The sequence below is a fragment of the Mauremys reevesii genome, linkage group 8 (genome assembly GCF_016161935.1).
Source record: "Mauremys reevesii isolate NIE-2019 linkage group 8, ASM1616193v1, whole genome shotgun sequence".
Lineage (NCBI taxonomy): Eukaryota > Metazoa > Chordata > Testudines > Geoemydidae > Mauremys > Mauremys reevesii.
This window is the reverse complement of record NC_052630.1, coordinates 21,991,607-22,010,186: the sequence shown is the minus strand read 5'-3', so window position 1 is coordinate 22,010,186 and position 18,580 is coordinate 21,991,607. Positions and strand designations below refer to the sequence as shown.

The 18,580-nt window shown below is 40.9% G+C and overlaps 1 protein-coding gene across 3 annotated transcripts in view; it reads left to right on the top strand.

Annotated features, from left to right (window-relative positions):
* Positions 1 to 18,104, top strand: part of FBXO38 (F-box protein 38) — a 33,986-nt gene extending 15,882 nt beyond the window's left edge. For 2 of the 3 annotated variants that reach the window (XM_039485488.1, XM_039485489.1), the window contains exons 13-22: positions 563 to 682; positions 1,924 to 2,103; positions 4,137 to 4,862; positions 9,566 to 9,666; positions 11,872 to 11,974; positions 13,062 to 13,228; positions 14,565 to 14,710; positions 15,529 to 15,632; positions 16,087 to 16,200; positions 17,447 to 18,104. In XM_039485488.1, the coding sequence (XP_039341422.1) occupies positions 563 to 682; positions 1,924 to 2,103; positions 4,137 to 4,862; positions 9,566 to 9,666; positions 11,872 to 11,974; positions 13,062 to 13,228; positions 14,565 to 14,710; positions 15,529 to 15,632; positions 16,087 to 16,200; positions 17,447 to 17,625 (1,940 nt within the window). In that variant the 3' untranslated portion in view covers positions 17,626 to 18,104. The remainder of the gene's footprint in view (positions 1 to 562; positions 683 to 1,923; positions 2,104 to 4,136; positions 4,863 to 9,565; positions 9,667 to 11,871; positions 11,975 to 13,061; positions 13,229 to 14,564; positions 14,711 to 15,528; positions 15,633 to 16,086; positions 16,201 to 17,446) is intronic. The other variant, XM_039485490.1, reaches the window with a different exon arrangement.
* The last annotated feature ends 476 nt before the right edge of the window (positions 18,105 to 18,580 follow it).

The window sequence follows — 18,580 nt, the reverse complement described above, 5'->3', positions numbered from 1 at the left end:
TAAATCTAATGGTTGATCTATGCTATCCTAACAAGAAGTCATTTAAAGATAAACAATAATATAGATACTAGCCCAGCAGTTCAAAGATTACATACTGTACTGCTCCACAGAGAAATATTAATTTGTGATTTGAGCTCACTTGGTCAGGGTTGGAATTGCATCAAGTTACTTTGTAGCATACCATCCAGTTTACCCAGAAATTATACAAATGTTCTGGGGAAAGCAGCATAAAGACCTCAAGCAGATGGACTCGTCATGGTAATGCAAGGAACCTTTTCAGGGTGAAGAATGGAGAATCCTGAAGGAGCCACTTCCTTCAGCAAAACCAAGAGTATAGAATTGGGCCCGAATCCCCTAGAAGTTACAGAACCAGTAATCTCTGAGAGGCTTCAGCATGACTGAGTGAGGAAATAAGGCAGTTACTGTTAGTGATATCACATCACTACAGTGCCTCTCTGTGACTTCAGTGTGATTATCACTTGAAATCCTTCTACATATATTGAGCTATGTGCTTTGGCTTCTTTTTCTTGACGGTTGATTTTTATTATCTCGATCTTTTCAGCACTGAATGATATGGAGGAAGTGGCACAGGATGATGGAGTGGCTGCAGGGGATGGTCAGAATGAGGCCTCTGCTCATAATCCAGCAGTTATTCCTATGGATGTTGATGAGGAGCAAGCAGGTAATTCTGATCCTGGAAAGTACTCATTACTTCAAGATCCTTCGAGTTGCAAGATTCATTAGTTCAGTTTGATTCTATTCTGACTTGACTTTTCTTCAGTTAGGACATGTGAGACATTTGAATTAATAGCTCTGGTATGGTGGGTTTTGCTGCAAAGAAACTTGTGATTTATAGTCTGCTCTACAGTCCCCACTTTTCTGCAGTTCATTTGGTGAGGGATTATGCTTTTAAGGCCTAATTTTCATACTGCAGTGTAATGAGAGTGTCAGAAGGCATGAATATTCTTACTTGCTTTGCCTTGTTCCAGCCCTTGCATTTATGGTCTCCCTCCTCCCACTGCAGGTTATGGACTCTTCCCCTTTGGGTGTGTTTTAGCCAGAGCATCTTGTATAAGCACTAATTTAAGTTGCATTAATGAGTCGCATCAGACAGTCTCAATTACTGATGCAGCACGTTGCACTGTAGATATGCCAACAGCTTAAAACAAAACCAGGGTGTCTGTTCACTGGAGTGTTTTTCCAAAAAGCCCCTGGAAATTTACTTCCATGCTGATGTTCATTTCTTGAATTATTCACAGGTACCATATACTGTGCCAGTTTGGTACAGCTAGCAGCACTCTATCCCAACAGCCAGAAGCATGAGAGTTGAGCCCCTCAGAGAGCATGGGTTTGCACTCAGTGCGGACACTCTGAGATGTTACTGAGAGGAAGACTGCTGCACCACTAGGGGTCTTTTCTGCCCATCTTTGAGGGGTACCTGGGTGGAAGTTTGACATCCCTGGATGCTCTTTCAGAAGGATTTGAGAATAATCCCAATGTCCTGGCTAACATTTGCGCTCCCAGAAACACAGATTCTAAGGGATCAGCACAAAATGCCTTTCAAATTAGCACCTCAGTTACTGCATTATCAGTTTCTCACTGTTGTGGAAGATACTTCTGGGATACTTTGAGTGTGAGGCATGTCATAGAAAACCAGTATTCTGGCCTATTGTCAGCCCTTTTTCTGATAGATTAGAACATCTTTGATTGTTTTAAGTGTGTTTTAATGCTGCATCTTTAAATCACTTTTGCAGCATTTGAGTTTTTATGCAGGATCCACATTAAAGAGTGCAGAGTTGGGCTTTCTATGGTATTCCCAAACTGCTGGAGAACTTCACCAGACAGGAACTATTGCATTATAACACTCTACAATCAGTGCTTGCCTTGCGTAAATGAACTGTCAGCATTCTTCTCCTGTTTCAGGACCCAGTGGCCTTCAGCCTATCGTAAAAGCTACACCTATTACTGTCCATGACTCGGACAGTGAGGATGAAGAAGAGAACATGGGGTCCTCAAGAGCCTGCATTACTAACAGCATTGCACAGAGTTACTCTGATGGAGAAGAGAAAGTCAGAGATCCAGTGGAAACCAGAGAGCCGTCAGGTCTGAAAGATTTTGTATGGGTTGGCTTATTAGTAAGGGCTGGATTACACTAGGCAAAGTCTCCAAGTTTGGAGACTGAAGCTTAAAAGAACCCATTTTGCTTCTTTTCCATGCCTCAGGTAACGACTAGTCATACAGATTCATTACAACCTAGAATGGAGCAGTAGGATACATCCCCATAATGCTGCATTCACATGTGTAAAATGGGGACACACACCATAAATGCCAGAAGCATAGCTGCAGATTTTTGCAGGCACAGGACTGCTCGTACATATTTGCAGGTACATTCATTGTGTCAGTGGCTTACAGTAGACATCTGTATGTCCAGATTCGCAACTGTGTTGCTAATAGGAACTCTTTATCAAAGTGCCTACAGTCACAGGTTGAAAAGCTATCAAGCAAATGCTTAGGAGAGGAGTAGGAAATGCTACTGCCATCTAATGGATAATGTAGGCTTCCTGGGAATGTCCCAGAGAAAGTAGTCCAGATCCAGTCTTCTCTTTAAAGAGAATGTTATAGCTTAGGAATGAAGTGAATCCTCCCTTTTTTCAGCTGTCAGGCTCCTCTGCTTTGGAACAAGGCTCATTATTGTTACTGTCATTGTTTGTATTACAGTAACACCCACAGGCTCCAATAAAGGTTGAAGCCCAGTTGTACAATGTGGAAAAATACAGCAAGAGACTATCACTTTCCTGAAGAGCTTATAGTCTAAATAGGCAAGACAGACAATGGATAGAAAGGGAAACTAAGGCACAGAGAGGTAAAGTAATTTGACAAAAGTCACACGGTGGCTTTGTGGCAGAGATGGGACTAAAACCCAGGTGCTTTATCCTGGGTCTGTGGTACCTCTCCAGAAAAACAGATGACTTGAATAACATTTCTGAAGTCTTCATCTGCTCATTCTGAGTAGGACATTGGTCCACGTGTGTATGCAAGAGGAGGAAGTAAACGTTGAATTACACTCTCTATACAGGAAGCCAGATAATTGACATGAAGTACATATAGCCTGGTTCTTCTGGGGCTTGTAGCCTACAAAGGGTTTAGCTAACTGAACAGTATAATAATAATAATCCTATATTGGATAGAGCTGAGTGGTGTGTTGGCTTAATGTACTCTACTAGCCTTTCATTTCTGCAGATCTGAGCGCACATCAGCCTTAGTTCAGAAGTGAGATTGAATTTGGTGGCTTCACACTAGTAGTTGGTGTGTATCTGCATCTCAAAATTGTTAGTGATTTAGTACTTTTTGACAGGACTAGTAGTTTCAACTCAAAGGAAGTCCCAGGCAAGCTACAGTGTAGCAATGAGGTCGGGGACCCAGAGTTGAAATAGCAGGGGATAGCTACAAGTCAGAATTAAGATACGTTTGGAGAGCTGTTTGCAGAAGCTTTCCCAGTGATACCGGTGCCGTTGGGAGCTATCTGGTCTAGTACACTGAGCAGGGGGCTGGGAGCTAGATATTTCTGAGCTTTAATGCTGGTTTTGACGTTGATTCTGTCTCTATCCCTCTGTAAAATGGGAAAACAACTTATCTACCATACCTCACATGTAGGTGTGTAAATTAATGATTGCACAGTGCTTAGAACGGATAGTGCTTCAGACTTTCAAAGTTGTCATTTAATTCCTTATTTTCAAGAGAACTAAGAATTGCTACAAATACATTCTCATATCATGTTCTTGCACATTGGACTTTTTAACCAGTGAGCTGCTTCCAGAAAGCCCTAGGGCACATCCAGCAAATGTGTACCTCTTGATGTGCCTGGTACATCAGTTCAGATGAGCAGCTCCAGGACATTAGAGAGATTCAGCTGCCGATGGGATAAGTGTTAACTTCCCACCACTTCAGAATAAGTCCTAATTCAAAATATTGGTTGTCACTGACCTCCCCACGGCCTTTGCTGCTGAACTCCTGGCTGTCTACACTTTTAGGTGGTGTCCTACCGCGTACTATTCTGCAGGTTGTCCATATGCGTTTATTGAAACCTTGCATTCGCTTGCTTTGTTGTTCTTTCATGCTTAATGTTACTGTATCAGCAGTGAGCGGTAAAGGCAAGACGCCGTTGCGGAAGAGGTGCAGTGCCAACCAAGTGGGCCAGGTGAAGCAATTCCATGCTGAGGAGAGCAGCTGTGAGAAAGGCTGTCAAGTGACCAGTGAGCAGATTAAAGCAGATATGAAAGCAGCCAGTGACATGCCTGAAAGGAATAAAATCAAAGATTCTTACCCAGGTTGCACCAATGCTGCTGGATCGACAGGGACCTCCAACTCTTGCAGTGCTGCTTCTTCAAGCCCTGATTGTGCAAGGACAGCTAATAGCCACTCTGCTGGCACCAGTCCAACAATTGCAGATGAATCCAGGCAGTGTGTCTGCTCCCCTTGTAAGAGCGAAGGCTCCAATGAGAGAGACAGTGAGGAGGGTGCCATTTGCTCCAGGTGCTCCTGCTACAGGCAGCAGGAGCCACAAAGGAGGATTAGTGGGTGCTCTGATGCGGAGTGCCCATCCACTAGTGGTGCCTGCACTAGGAATGGACCAAATAGCACTGGGTCAGATTTTTCACTTAGGACGCTGCCAAACAGTGGGTCTCCAGGAGAGGCAAACACTGAAAGGACTAATGGGAGTGTCTGTGGGATTGCTGGTGAGGAGGAGAGCGCTGGCTCACAGCCAGGGAACTATGAAATGGAGTATAATGAAGATTATCCCCGCCGGCCTCTAACAAGAGCCAGAAGCAAACTGTCCCATGTACCTCTGTTGTCTGAATCAGGTATGGCCTACACTTGTATATTTTACTTCAGAGTTACTGTTTCATACTAAAGTAGCAACTATCAAATAAAAGAATCACCCATATTTTAATAACTCAATAATTCTGCATGCTTGTAAATAAAAAGTTTTATTGATTGACAGAAGAGCCAGAGAGTTGAAATGACTGATTTATCAGTTTCATAGCTGCTTGTGGTCACACACATCTTTCTGCAAGCGTGACCATGATCTCCATATTCTCTCATATGTTTTCATGTGTGTCATGCATATATGGTAAGGTTGGAACAATGATTGATTTATTATTTTGAAAAACACTTACAAAATTGTTGACAGCTCATCTTGGTGTTTCTGTCTTTATAAGCTATTATTCACTGAAACATAAGAATTGCTCCCCCATTCAAGAATTTCTTCTGTTAAAGAGGAAGCAGGGGTGCTCCACTCTTTGCCAGAGGAAAAAAGTTGATGAAACAATTGTGATAATTTATCAGCCAGTAGGGCAAAATGTAATTATTACCCAACCTTAGTAGTATACAAACACACACCTGCATAATGGGTCCCACTTCCAATTGCTGCGGCATGAATAAGAGACTTTGAAAATGCATTTCTCATGAAACAGTTTGCATGATATCCAGAATGCTAAAAGAACCCATCTAAAGAGATGAAACAAAGACTAAAATTTGGGATGGAGGGAGGGAACTTGCTGGCATCTTCTATTACTTCACTGTACATTAAGTAAGGTTTCTCTGTCCAAGCTGCTATTGATTCCACTTGTCAGTCTGGGCTGGCACTTTTCAAAAATATTTTCCACATACCCAGAATTCCTGTCTGGAAGCATCTAACAAGTAAAATGGGACAGAAAAGAAAGGTGTTAATTATAGAATCATAGACAGTGGAGATGGAAAAGATTTATTCAGTCATCAAATCCATATCTCTGCCAATGCAGAATTGATTTTTACAGTACGTTTTCGAGTGTCCAGTCAAGTTCAATGTCCCAAGTGCTGATGAAGCTTAAATCACTTCTCTTAGGAGACTACTCCTTCGCCTAATATATCTCAGATTGAAAACATTATCCTGATATTCATCTTGAATTTTCTATTTCCTAACTCGCTCCATTATTAATAGTAATGGAATGAAATCATTAAAGTATACAGTGCATTGTGTGCATGCCAGACATTTCCTGAAAATAGTGCTGCTCTCCTGTCTCAGTTAAGGAAAGGGTCTGTTTCTTCTGCATGTTAAGTGTCTTCACATTTTATATTTCATGGCATAAGCTGATTGCCTGCAGAAGTCAGAAATTATCCCCTCCCCCCCCCCCAAAAAAAAAAAACCCACCACCACCAGCCACACAAGTGTGTGCACATCTATGCCCTTGTGCAGCAGTTGCCTGCTCTGAGGCATTAGGTGTTGGCTAATGCTGGAGGCAGACTCTGTCTTGATGTACCAGTCTAATCTGGTGTGGCCCAGGCCCAGATTCATGCTGTGTATGCCTGGACATATACAACAGTGAGGCTCCATCTGTCTAGCCATTATAGTCTACTTCCCTCCTCTTCCCCCATGCGGGAATGTAATATTCATTTACACTCAGTGCTAAACTTGAAAATGGTTTGTTACAAAACTGAAGAGATTTTCCTGTAATGGGTTTGAATAAACGCATTGAGATTCATGGCTCTTTATTGTTTTGCCTGTGAGTTCCAGAACAAAGTGACATTGTGGTTTTTGGCTTTTGTAACAAACTTTTATTTATGAAAGTGAATCTTCTATAATTGTTTGTCTTGAGTAATTGTTTAACATTTTCTCAGACATCCAAGTTTTAACTTTTTCTATTGCTTAATATGGTAAAGAGTGAAATAATCATAAAAATAATTACTAATACCGCAGATAAGATGGCAAAAGGGAAGAAACCTATTGACTTGTATGATATTCTAATTACAGTAAAAAGCATCAAGCAAAACTGGTTTTGTCATTTAATAAGCATTTTATTTGAAGCTTGTCTTAGGTTTAACTTATAGCTGAAGGCAGCATTTTGGAATTACATCCATGGTAAGCCCTTTGAAGAAGAGAACTTTGCCTGGAGCTGTACTGTGCACAATTCAACATACATTTGGGATGTTTTTCTTGTATTACAATAAGTGAATATATTCCTGGTCACATATGTTATATGTACTGTCATTAAATCATACTGGATGATGGTTCATATGTACAATGATTTGCTTATTCCAATTGTAGAATACATTTTTTCATTGTTATATTTCATCTCCCACAACTACTGGTCCTCTAGAGAGGATCCTGAATGCTGCAGGCTCAGTTAAAGTTTGAGTGGCAATTGTAACTCAAACTCCTAGTCTCAGCTGTAACATTATCAAACAGGCCTTTGTGTTCAACTTCCTTTTTTGTTTTTTAACGGCAGTATAACTTTCCTTGACATTGTCTCAATGTCATAACATCATGTCCACGGACTTGCATTGGTATCACCGTGAGAACTTTGTAACAGTGCCACGGTGAATAGAGAGAAAGCCTTGTCACAAAAGGGTAACTTACAGGCCATCCTCATTAGCAGGTTATCCAACTTTAGGGGACACGCTCAAGATTAGTCAGCTAAAAATCTGTGCCTCTGTAAATGTTAAATTCATCTCTTCATAGTATCCTAAAAGTAACTTCATTGTTTTTCCTAAATGGAGGCAGTAGAATATTATTAGATTAAAGAAAATCTAACTAACTTTGACCTATAATATTAAAGTGCTGCCCAGGTTTTTTCCTCCCTCCTCTGATTTCAGGAGTCATATTAACTATTTGTCCACATTCTGCCACCTTCAGTTCTTATTGGCTGTACTCTTGTAGGCATTCATTGAAGTAAAATGTACATATGTCCCATTCTCCTGAACACTTAGAAACATAGGACTTGCCAGAATGGATCAGACCTGGGGTCCATTTAGTCCAATGTCCTGTCTCAATAGTGGCCAGCACAGACACTGCAGAGAAAGGTACAAGAACCATGGAATAGGCAGATGTGGGATAATCTGCCCTTCCTCCTCCCCATATTAGTTCTCATCCTGATCTAATAGTGAGTTAGGTATTGATTTAAACCCTGGGTAGGTCTACACTACCCGGATTGGCGGGTAGCGATCGATCTATCAGGGATTGATTTATAATGTGTAGTGTAGATGTGATAAATCGATCCCCAATCGCTCTCCCGTTGACTGCTGAACTCCAGCAGTGCAAGAGACGGAAGCAAAGTCAACGGGGGAGCCGCGGCCTTCAATCCAGCGCCGCGAGGATGCGAAGTAAGTAATTTTAATTCGATCTAAGATACGTCGACTTCAGCTATGCTATTCTCGTAGCTGAAGTTGCGTATCTTAGATCCGTTCCCCCCCCCCCCGCCCCCGGTGTAGACCAGGCCCCTGAAGCATAAGGTATAAGCTCCATTTTGAAATTTGTTAGCTTTAGCCATTATAACCCTTACAATATTCTTGTCATCCATATAAATGTGCAGTCCTTTTTCGAATATTGCCAAGTTCTTGGCTGCAACAAATAACACAGTTTTATTATGTGTTTTGTGAAAAATGCTTTTATCAGTTTTGAATTTGCTACCCATTAATTTCATGCAGTGTCTCATTCTTGTGTTTTGAGACAGAAGCTCCTGATCTACCTTCTCTAGACCGTTCATTATGTTATATACTTTTATCATGTTCCGTCGTCTTGGTCTCCTTTTTCAAGTAAACAATCCTGCTTGTCTAGTCATCTTTCTCCAAGCCTTTCTAATTCTGCAATATCCCTTTTGAGAGGATTCTTGTAAATGTCACTTTCCTGGAGATGTGCAGGCCTGGGAAAACACTAAACTTGAGAGTATGTGGGAACAAAAACTCAAACATTTGGCCTCTTTGGCTTGACAGCATCCCTTTTAAACTTCCTATCCATTACTAAATATCAAAGGGTATTTCATCCTCAGTGAAATATTAATCTGTTTTACTTAACTATCTCACAGGGGTGTTGAAAAACAATCTTTATAAGGTATTCAATCCTGGGATGGAAGGTGCTATAGAAGTGCCAAGTGATGGTAGGGTCATTTGTTATTACTGTGTCCCTGCAAAACCTTGAATTTTAAATTGCAAAGAGAAACCTGCCAAAGCGTGAGGTCAGTGTTTCCTCTGAAATACTTGTCACTACTGAACCAGTGTAGGAAGCTGCTGGGCTTCAAACTCTGCTTTATGTGTTAGTGTCATCTGCAGCATCAGAGATGTGGCCAGGAAAATGAGGTGAGAGCAAGCTTTCAAATAGTTTGTTGATTTGTACAGTTAATTATTGAAAAGCCTATTACGGTTCTTATTTTTCCAAAAATTTCCAGTTCTCTGTGGGGAGTGGCGCATTGTCTAGTTGTTACAGCAGAGGACTGGGATGTAGGGTTCTAAACCTGGCTCCCTGTAAGACATTGGACAAGTGATTTCAGCATCCTTGCCTGTGAAATGGGGAATTATATTTACTTTTTTCATTTGAACAGACTTGGACATTACATCTGAAAGTGGTGATGTTGCAGTTGATGGGTTATGACCCCAGTTGCTAGACTAGAGTGGTCCAATGACTACACTAGTGGGGCTAGAGCATATGAGGCTATTGGAGGTCCAATTAGGAAATGCTTCTGCTTTTCTCCTGGCTGTAGCTTAGTACAGAGGAAAGACTTCACTTTAATTTTCCCTTTTTGTTTTTTTCCAGAAGTGGCCAAGCCGAAGCCTCGACAAACAATGAAGCGGAAAAGGACCGCTGACAAGTCAACAAGCACTAGTGATCCTGTTATTGAGGATGACCATGTTCAGGTGAGGCCTCTTTCACCATCTGCCACAGGTTCCCAGCCAAGAGGCTTTATGAACATATGACTCACCACAGGCTTGTTTTCACTGCAGAGCTCAGATTATAAATTGAGTTTGGTCCCCAGCTCAAGTCCCATCAACACACACACATCCTTAACTCAAGTGCAGTGGTGTTTGTAACTCAAGTTGGCTGGCCTGAGAGGGAGTAGATGCTAAAGCTCAAGTTAACACAACTCCTCAGCTGCCCACACAATTGCTTTGTAGTGTGGACTCAGGATAGAGTGCTTCTATCCCTCCAGTGTCTTCCCACAGTTCCTCCCATATGCCCAGAAAGGACAGACAAGCTCTCCCACAATTCACTGGGAAAGCATTCTTAGAGCAGTTCAGCTCACTGCAGCGCTAAGAACCATGGGATAGTGCTGCCCATGTGTGGGTGCAGTGCCAGGGTGGACACAGTAGCTCAAGTGTTATTTTGTAATGTGATGCTCTTACTCAACCTAGACTAACGTGAAGAATAAATTGAGTGTAGATAAACTTGTTAATAACTCTGCCATGAAGATGTAGTGTAAGGATACATCTATACTACATACTTCTTTCAGCAGCATGCAGTGTACATGCTCAGCCCCCTTAGCATGGGCATAAATAGCAGGGTAGCCGGTGAGGCACAACTTAGGCAAGTAAAGGCATGCCTGAAGGGTGCAGGTATATATACAAGTACATACCCTACATGGCTCTCTACTCGCCCAAGCCACACCTCCCCATCTATACTCTATTTTTAGCAGTGTAGTGTCCCACTGCCTCCCCTCAGCTGGAGTCTTTCTCTGCTGCAGAAAAAGACGGCAGCAATGGGGAAAACCTCGGGCAGCTCCCTGCTGCTGGAGCCCTTCCGTGCCACAGGTAAAGATTGAGGCAGCTCCCTGTTGCTGGATACTATCCCCTTAGCAGGGAAAGGCTCTGGCAGTGGGGTTTCTCCATTGCCTCCCCCTGCCAGAGCCTTTCCTTGCTGCAGTGAAAGGTTCTAGCAGTAGGGAGCTGCTGACGGTTTTCCCTGTTGCCCGAATCTCACTGACACGTATAGTTACACGTCACAGTGTGGACGCACACATGTACACGACACTCCTCTGACTCTGGTGTGTTGTGTAGACATAGCCTCAGTGTGATTTCTTATTTCCTCTCTTTTATAACTAGAGGTTCTGTAAAGGGCATAGAAGTTACTTCTGATTATGAGAGTTGTTCCTCTCAAAATAGGCTCTGTTTTAAAACAACACTGTTATGCTGAAAGTCATTTTTTGTTCATTCTGCAGTTACAATTAATACATTAGGTCACTACAGCTGAAAAGTTACCAAAAACCTACTTTCTCTTTTTTTCAGTATGCTTACTCTGTGCATTTGACAGCACTTTGTATGTCATCTGTCTGCCAAACAGATTCTTCCTTGCTATAAAGGTCATTACAAAATTTGCTGGATTTCTTTTTTAAATTCAAGTTGTCTTCCCTTAATTTTATATTGTTAGTGCCCTTCTCCCAGTCCCTGCAGTGTTAAAAGTGACTCTGCTCCTGTCCCTTGAGATATCAGAGTTTACATTTGCTTTTTCTTTAGTTCCCTAACACTAATGTCAGATGTACAGGATTGCATGAGCTTCAGAGACTAAATTTTCTTCTCACCATCTGAAGTTTTCCTCTTAGAGGCTCCTTGATGAAAGGTAGTGTATATGGGAATGTCACACTGTGATTCTCTGTACCATATCTTTCTGTATTTATACAGAAGAATAAAGCTCCACAACTGTGAGTCCCAAGTCAGCCCAGTATTTAGAATATGTCTCTAAAGCATAAATACGTTTTTAGATTGTTTGTGAGAGATAATACAATGAGATTTTGGGTAGTAGGGAACTTGAGGTATTTTCTATCAAGTCAATGCTGCTTATAGGAATTGTATTGATGCTTTGTGGGTCTCAAAAATCACTTATTTTTAACTCATTTTGTAACAGTGCTGATCAGCCACACAAGTCCTGCTTTTCCCTTGCCAATCTGTTCTGGGCAGAGGCCATTATCACATTGGACAGTGTCCCAGAATGAATTTTCTCCTAGCATATTTACAACAGAGCTGCTTTTCCCATTTTTGGCATGATTTTTTATTTCTATTCCGACTTAATCCTTTCAATTAATTTTGTATTAATCCTATCCTGTGGATTATTTTTTAAATCTTCACCAGGTGCTGACTTTGAAATCCAAAAACCTTGTTGGAATCACATTGACCAATTGTGGAATAACAGACCTGATCCTGAAAGATTGCCCCAAAATGATGTTCATCCATGGTATGTTATTAATGTCATTGGTACTCATAGCCAAGCCTAGTCTTCCATTCTGTTTTTCCCCAAGAGCTTGCCACCTTTTCCATCCACACTGAAAATACTGGAAACATTTTAAAATATTCTCTTAGGAGCTATCCACCAGGCTTTTGCTTACTCTGTATTCATCAGCAGCTAAGCTACATGCCAGTTTTACTCAGAACACTGAGTAGCTGTAGGAAGCATAATGAAACATGTCATGGCGTCTCAGTTTCTGAGTTCCTTATTTCTCTAGCTGTAATAGATTTAATAAAGGTTAACACTACAAACAAACAAACAAACAGTATTAAATAACAATCATAAGGAGAGACCTGTCCAGTAGACAAACCTTTCTTGGAGTTAATCAGATAACTGAAAGTTGACTAAATGGATTTAGAGTGTTTTGTTTTCCCTGTCACTTCTTCCTTGTTCCATATAGCTCTCCCTGCAGTTATTTATCTTAAACAATAGTGTTTCCTTCTTGAACTGCTGATGAATGATAAAAATCTGTATTGGCTAATGGCACTTTGAGTATATTACATGCCGCATTCCAGTCTTCTCTGATTAGTTCTCCCTAAATCATCAGGTCAGTTGTTCTGTTTCCTTCAACATCTACAATCAGTAATAGTGTTGTCTATCTGAACTGGTGACTCTCTCACCAGTCTCCATGAAGTCATATAAAACAGGAACGTGTTTAATTGCAGAGATTAGGTTATCTCAGAAGGCTAATCAAAGCTCACATTTTATTTTAACTAATCAGCTAAGTACTGATGGATCCTGACATGACAGCAAGGAAGAGAACTATATAATCCCAGTATATAGTGCTTTGCTTTCCTCCATATTACAGGTGGCAATGTGATGCCATGATTAGAGGTAGATTGCTCTAAAATAAGCACACCCTCAGCTGATTAGCTTTGCACACCCTTCAGTAACTGCCCTTTACATATATATGGCTCATTTGCCTTATGTACCAAACAGTCTGCTTTTGGAGATCCCCTTAGGAAAATTCAAAGCCCTTTTATGTAATATCTTGTTTGCTGCTGCTTTTATAGTTTTATTCATTTGTAATTTGTAGCTACGAGATGCCGTGTACTAAAGCATTTAAAAGTAGAGAATGCACCGATTGTCAATCGATTTGACTATGCCCAGTGCAAGAAATTAAACATGGATCAGGTACTAGATCAGATACTGAGGATGCCACCAGAGAGAAACCGGATCATTTACCTTCGTCCAATGCAGCAGGTAGTTTTCATTTAACCAAGACAAACTTTGAAGCTGTGTTCTTATTCTTTCACCTATGCTTGCTTTATTATTTCTACTTCCTGCAAGATAAATAAGTGTGAGCATTACAGGAAAATCATTCTCCTAAGACCATACCACCATCAGCTTCTTTCCTTTTTAATGCTTTCATTGCAGGATTTGATCGTCACTGCTAACATTAATTAGTGAATTTGTTACTGTCAAGTACTGTCTCCAATGCTAAGTTCATTGCATTAGAAGACTATACGTCAACTAAGCAAGGTGCTGAATTAATGCTGTACTAGTAACTAGAGGTTACATAATACACTGCAAAACCAACTAGTCTTTATGTACACCGCTACCCCGATATAACACGAATTCGGATATAATGCAGTAAAGCAGTGCTCGGGGGGGGGGCTGCACAGTCCGGCGGATCAAAGCAAGTTTGATATAACTCAGTTTCACCTATAGATTTTTTTGGCTCCTGAGGACAGCGTTATATCGGGGTAGAGGTGTAGTTGCATAGTCATTTTCCTTTATGACAGGAAGTATGCCATAAGCCCTGTGTGTCTGGAATAGTTTGGTGGCTACTCTGCCCTCTCAAGTTCAACACCTCTGCTTAGCATTTATATACTGTTTTACATCATCGAAGCAGACTTTCATCAATCTGCCAACATTGCATGGTAGTTACCGTAGTATAACCTGTGTTTACATGTGGGGGAACCAGACAGAGAAGTTAAGTGACTTACCCAAGGTCACAAAGTGAATAAATAGCAAAGCTAAGACTACAACTCAGAACTAGTTCTTTGATTAGTTGATGTGACCATGCTGCTTGCTTAGCAGGAGCACTCTGAATGTCAAGTAATGTTCCCTCTTATCCGTGGTGTCAGAATAGTGGAACATTGGTTTGTACAGAAGACTATATTCTGAAAAACGAGATCACTGTTTGCAATCCAGTTCTTGGTTGCAGTGTGATGCATGATAACACTGTGTATAAAAAAAACTTACACCAGGGCCACTTTCTGTAGGAATGAAGGCATCTTTGGCCACTGTGTTAATTAAACTAGTAACATGCAATTACTAAATCAGACCGTTTTATTGATTTATTCCCTACAAATCCTGCAGTGCGGCATAAGATGCATTGGCAAAGCTGTGCTAAGAAAGTTGTATAGTGGATCTTCCCACTATATTTTAACTCTTTGCTAACATTCATATTTTTTCTCCTTATACTTTGCTTCCCCCTAAAGTGGGGAGTATTGGGCAGATATATACTGCTGACTCTAAAATCACCTCTTCTCCTTTCCCTTGGTTGTAAGTCCCTGTCTGACTTTTTCCACAGGTCGACACATTGACTCTAGAGCAAAAGATATTTAGCGGTCCTTACCCATACCACATTTGCATAATTCACGAGTTCAGCAATCCTCCTAACGTCCGCAACAAGGTGCGCATTCGCAGCTGGATGGACACAATAGCCAACATTAACCAGTGAGTATCCATCTCTCAGTGCTGAGCCAATAGACTAACATAGACTCAGTACATTATATTGGCCAGATAAAGGGGAACCCTAACATGTGGGATCGCTAATGTATAAATGATGGGATGAAGAGAATTCAAATAATATTTAATAGTTCCTGCACTGGGTTGTTTTCCATATGTAAAATAGTACAGTATTGTGCATCCATCTCTAATGCTACACCAACACAACTGTAAATTGTAGTGTTTTGCATCTTTGCTTTAGAAAGCTGTAGCATTCTCTTTAAAGGAGGCCGGGGGGATTTCTTCTAAACTTGTCTCTCTCATTGTTCAGTTCATTTTTTTAAAAAAAGAGAGGCAGACGCACGCAGACTGACTCTAGTAGATAGAACTTTAGTTTTGGGGGGAAATAGAAATAATGTGCAAGGTTTCCCCAGAAACAGGAAATTATATGTAGCAGCACCTGTCCACCATTTCAGGCCAAGTTTCCTTTCTTCTTACATTTCCTTGGCAAGATTAAAGAGAGAGAATTTGTTTAGCTCTAGTTCTGAAGGACAGTCCCCTACAAACGGGAGGCGTCACAAACAGTTGTCTTACATGCAGCAGACATAGACGTGATCTTTTACCTAACCCCGTGTCACATATAGTTGCACTCAGGCACGAAGGGATTGCATACTGCACCCAAGTGTGTATCTTACCAGTGTGTTTCTATAGGTTCAGCCCTATTAAATCAGAGGTCATGTTGTTTCAGGGTTTCCAGTGTGATTCCTGTCCCTTTTTGTAACATTTCCCATTACTGCCACCTGTATTTTCTTCCTTCCTGTCTCCAGAGAGCTTATTAAATATGAGTTCTTCCCTGAAGCCACACGAACTGACGAAGACTTGAAGAAATACACCAAGTACCCTTGGGGGCGGGATATTTATACTCTAGAAGGTGAGTATTATGGAGGATTGGAGGCTAATCTGTTGCAAAAGCAAATTATTTTGTTTCCTCACGAAGTTGCTGGGGAGAGTAAAAATAGCTGGGGTAAATATGCCTTCTGACTGAATACTGGAGGTCACCTGCACACCACGAACTGAGACTGGCCCTTGTCTTGCTGCCCTCAAGCACTGCAGTAGTTGATGTGGAATTAAAAACGTAATTGGGAAGTGTTTGAGATGACGGTGTGGAAATGGATAATAACTATCTCAGGAGATGACAGAGTTCTGGCTTGGATAGGTGTTGAATAGAGCATTCCCAGGCTGAGGAAGCTCTTTGCCTGTACCAGCGTGATCTGCCTGCCTAATAAAATTGGATTCTTCCTGGTGAGACGAGAAGCACTGGCATTAAAAGGGCAACAGTATTTCCCCAACAGATCTCGCCATTTCCCTGTCTTTGTTTCTTTTAGGCATTGTGGATGGAGCCCCTTACTCTATGATTACAGATTTCCCCTGGCTGAGATCGCTTCGAACAGCAGAGCCAAACAGCTATGCCAGATACGATTTTGAGGATGATGAGAGAAGTGAGTAATTGCTGCCTTAACATGCAGCTTGGATTCAGGCTGTCTTTTTTTTAAATAATTTTCTAAACTTTGCATTGTGCAGGAGGTTGGACTAGATGATCATGGTCGTCCCTTCTGACCTTAATGTCTATAAGAAGTATTGGGCATAGAGCTGTTTCTGCACCTCAGAGACATTGGGAACCCCTTGCACCAGGGGTATTCCCAGACAGCTGGTTCCATCCCTTCTATACCCCTAGTAGGTGTTAAGGGGACAAAGTCTGGCCTTCGGTCTGGAAATGAGTTTATCATCAGTTATGGAAAAGAAGGTTAATCCAACTATAATGAAGACCATTTAACAAAATAGAGTGACTCTTAGATGCATGACTTTACTTTATAACATGGACACATGGGAAAAGATCACCCTGTTCTAGTTGTACAGAATGCATTTTAAGGCATCTATAAAACATGTATAGTTAAATGACTTGGCAATTTTTGACAGCCAGATAATCTGTGGTCTGTCTTCAGCAAGTTCCTGAGTTCTCTGGTGCCATATCATTGGCAAAACTGATTCACCTGATAAATCTTAATAGTCTGAATCAAAGTAGATCTGTATTGTTTTTAACTGAACAATGAGAAGACACCTTTTAACATCTGGTTATACATCTACAAAACATTCAAAATTGAGGTGTAACTTCATCTTTAATTTACCCCTGTTGTTTAGACATTTCAAAATATATGATTTTACACCATGATCTACAACGTCTAGGCACATTGGGATAAGTTGTTGTTAAAACCTAGTTTGTATAGTGCTTTTCATCACTAGATCTGAAAGTGCTTTACAAAGGTGGTCAGTATTATTTCTATTTTACTTCTCTATCCCCTCAGAGAAACTGAGGCACGGAAAGGGGAAGTGACTTGCCCAAGGTAGACCTGGATATTGAACCCAGTCTTCTAGGTCCCAGTCCAGTGCTCTAGTCATTAGGCTAGGCCAGAGTTTAACTGCAGTAGCATTTGTGATTGTTTTTCTACTAAACAAGAGTTCCTGTACAAAAGTTCAATCTTAAAACAATTGACATTGGGGAGGTTTAATCAAAAAGAAAAACCTCAGACACAATTTCATCTTCTTATGCCTGACTAATGGTTCTTAGACTTTCATGCCCAAAGGGACATTTTCTCTGTGCATGTTTTACTTTCCAGGTAAAGGTTCTTTACATTCTGACTATTAGTTCTAACACAGAGATTGCTCAATTTGTGACTTTCTTCATAGCAACTATCTATGCTCCCCGGAGGAAAGGACAGCTATCTGCAGACATCTGCATGGAAACAATAGGCGAGGAGATCTCAGAACTGCGCCAGATGAAAAAAGGTGTTTTCCAGCGGGTGGTGGCGATCTTCATTCATTACTGTGATGTCAATGGCGAACCGGTAGAGGATGATTACATTTGATTGGATCCCCGAGCAAATCCCTGGCCCTCCCTACCTTCCAGTTGGCACTGCCAGCAAAGAAAGCAGATGGATCCATTCCTACTGCCTTAGTACACTAAGGTGTCTTGGAAATTGTGTACTTCGCAGTTGGCCTGACTCAGTTTGGTATAGAATATGTAGTAAATGTATAATGAAATATAAAAATTGTATACTAAGGTTTGTACATAGAGGAAACAAAAATATTCCTAAAGCTGAGACTTTATTTCATATGTTTATACAATTTAATTTAAATTCCATTTTAATGAAGGCGAACAATTGGGACAAGGTGAAAAAGTTTGAATTTCTTAGCCCATGCAATTCATAGCAGTACATTTTTTTTGTTTTTTACAAACATAACCCCATTTGCTGTGTTCAAAAGAATCGTTGGAGTCTCTCTTAATCTGTGCCTTTTTCTTCTTGAGCATCTAAGAGTCCAGTCCGAGTAAATCTGTTGAACACAGTCTGTGTGTCTTGTGTGCATTTTTGGGAGCTTGGGGAGGAACTAACAAAGGGGCTGCAAAGAAGGGCAAAAGCTGAACGGGAGAAGCCATGTCACTGATCCATAGGAAGTTGTAATTATTCATTTCCTTTATTAAAAAAAAAAAAGCTGTGAACCAAATTTCATGTTTGAGTGATAAATTCCAAAACATTTTCTATCATTATTTATTTCCTCATTCAATAATGTATGTGGTGCCTCTTGGAATAGGAAAATAAACCTTTATTAAACATTGGGTCCACTTGCTTTAAATATAAAGCTGCATCTGCGATATCTAACTGAAATCTATAATGTTCCTGTAATTCCAGAAGGTAAAGAGCCATGTAATTACTGGCAAATGGCTGACAGCACAGGGTTCAGCTGGCTTGAATTATGGAATCAGAAGCCCCTTTTGAATCACTTTGAACTAATCAGCCCTCTGGCTGCTTCATGCTTGCCCTT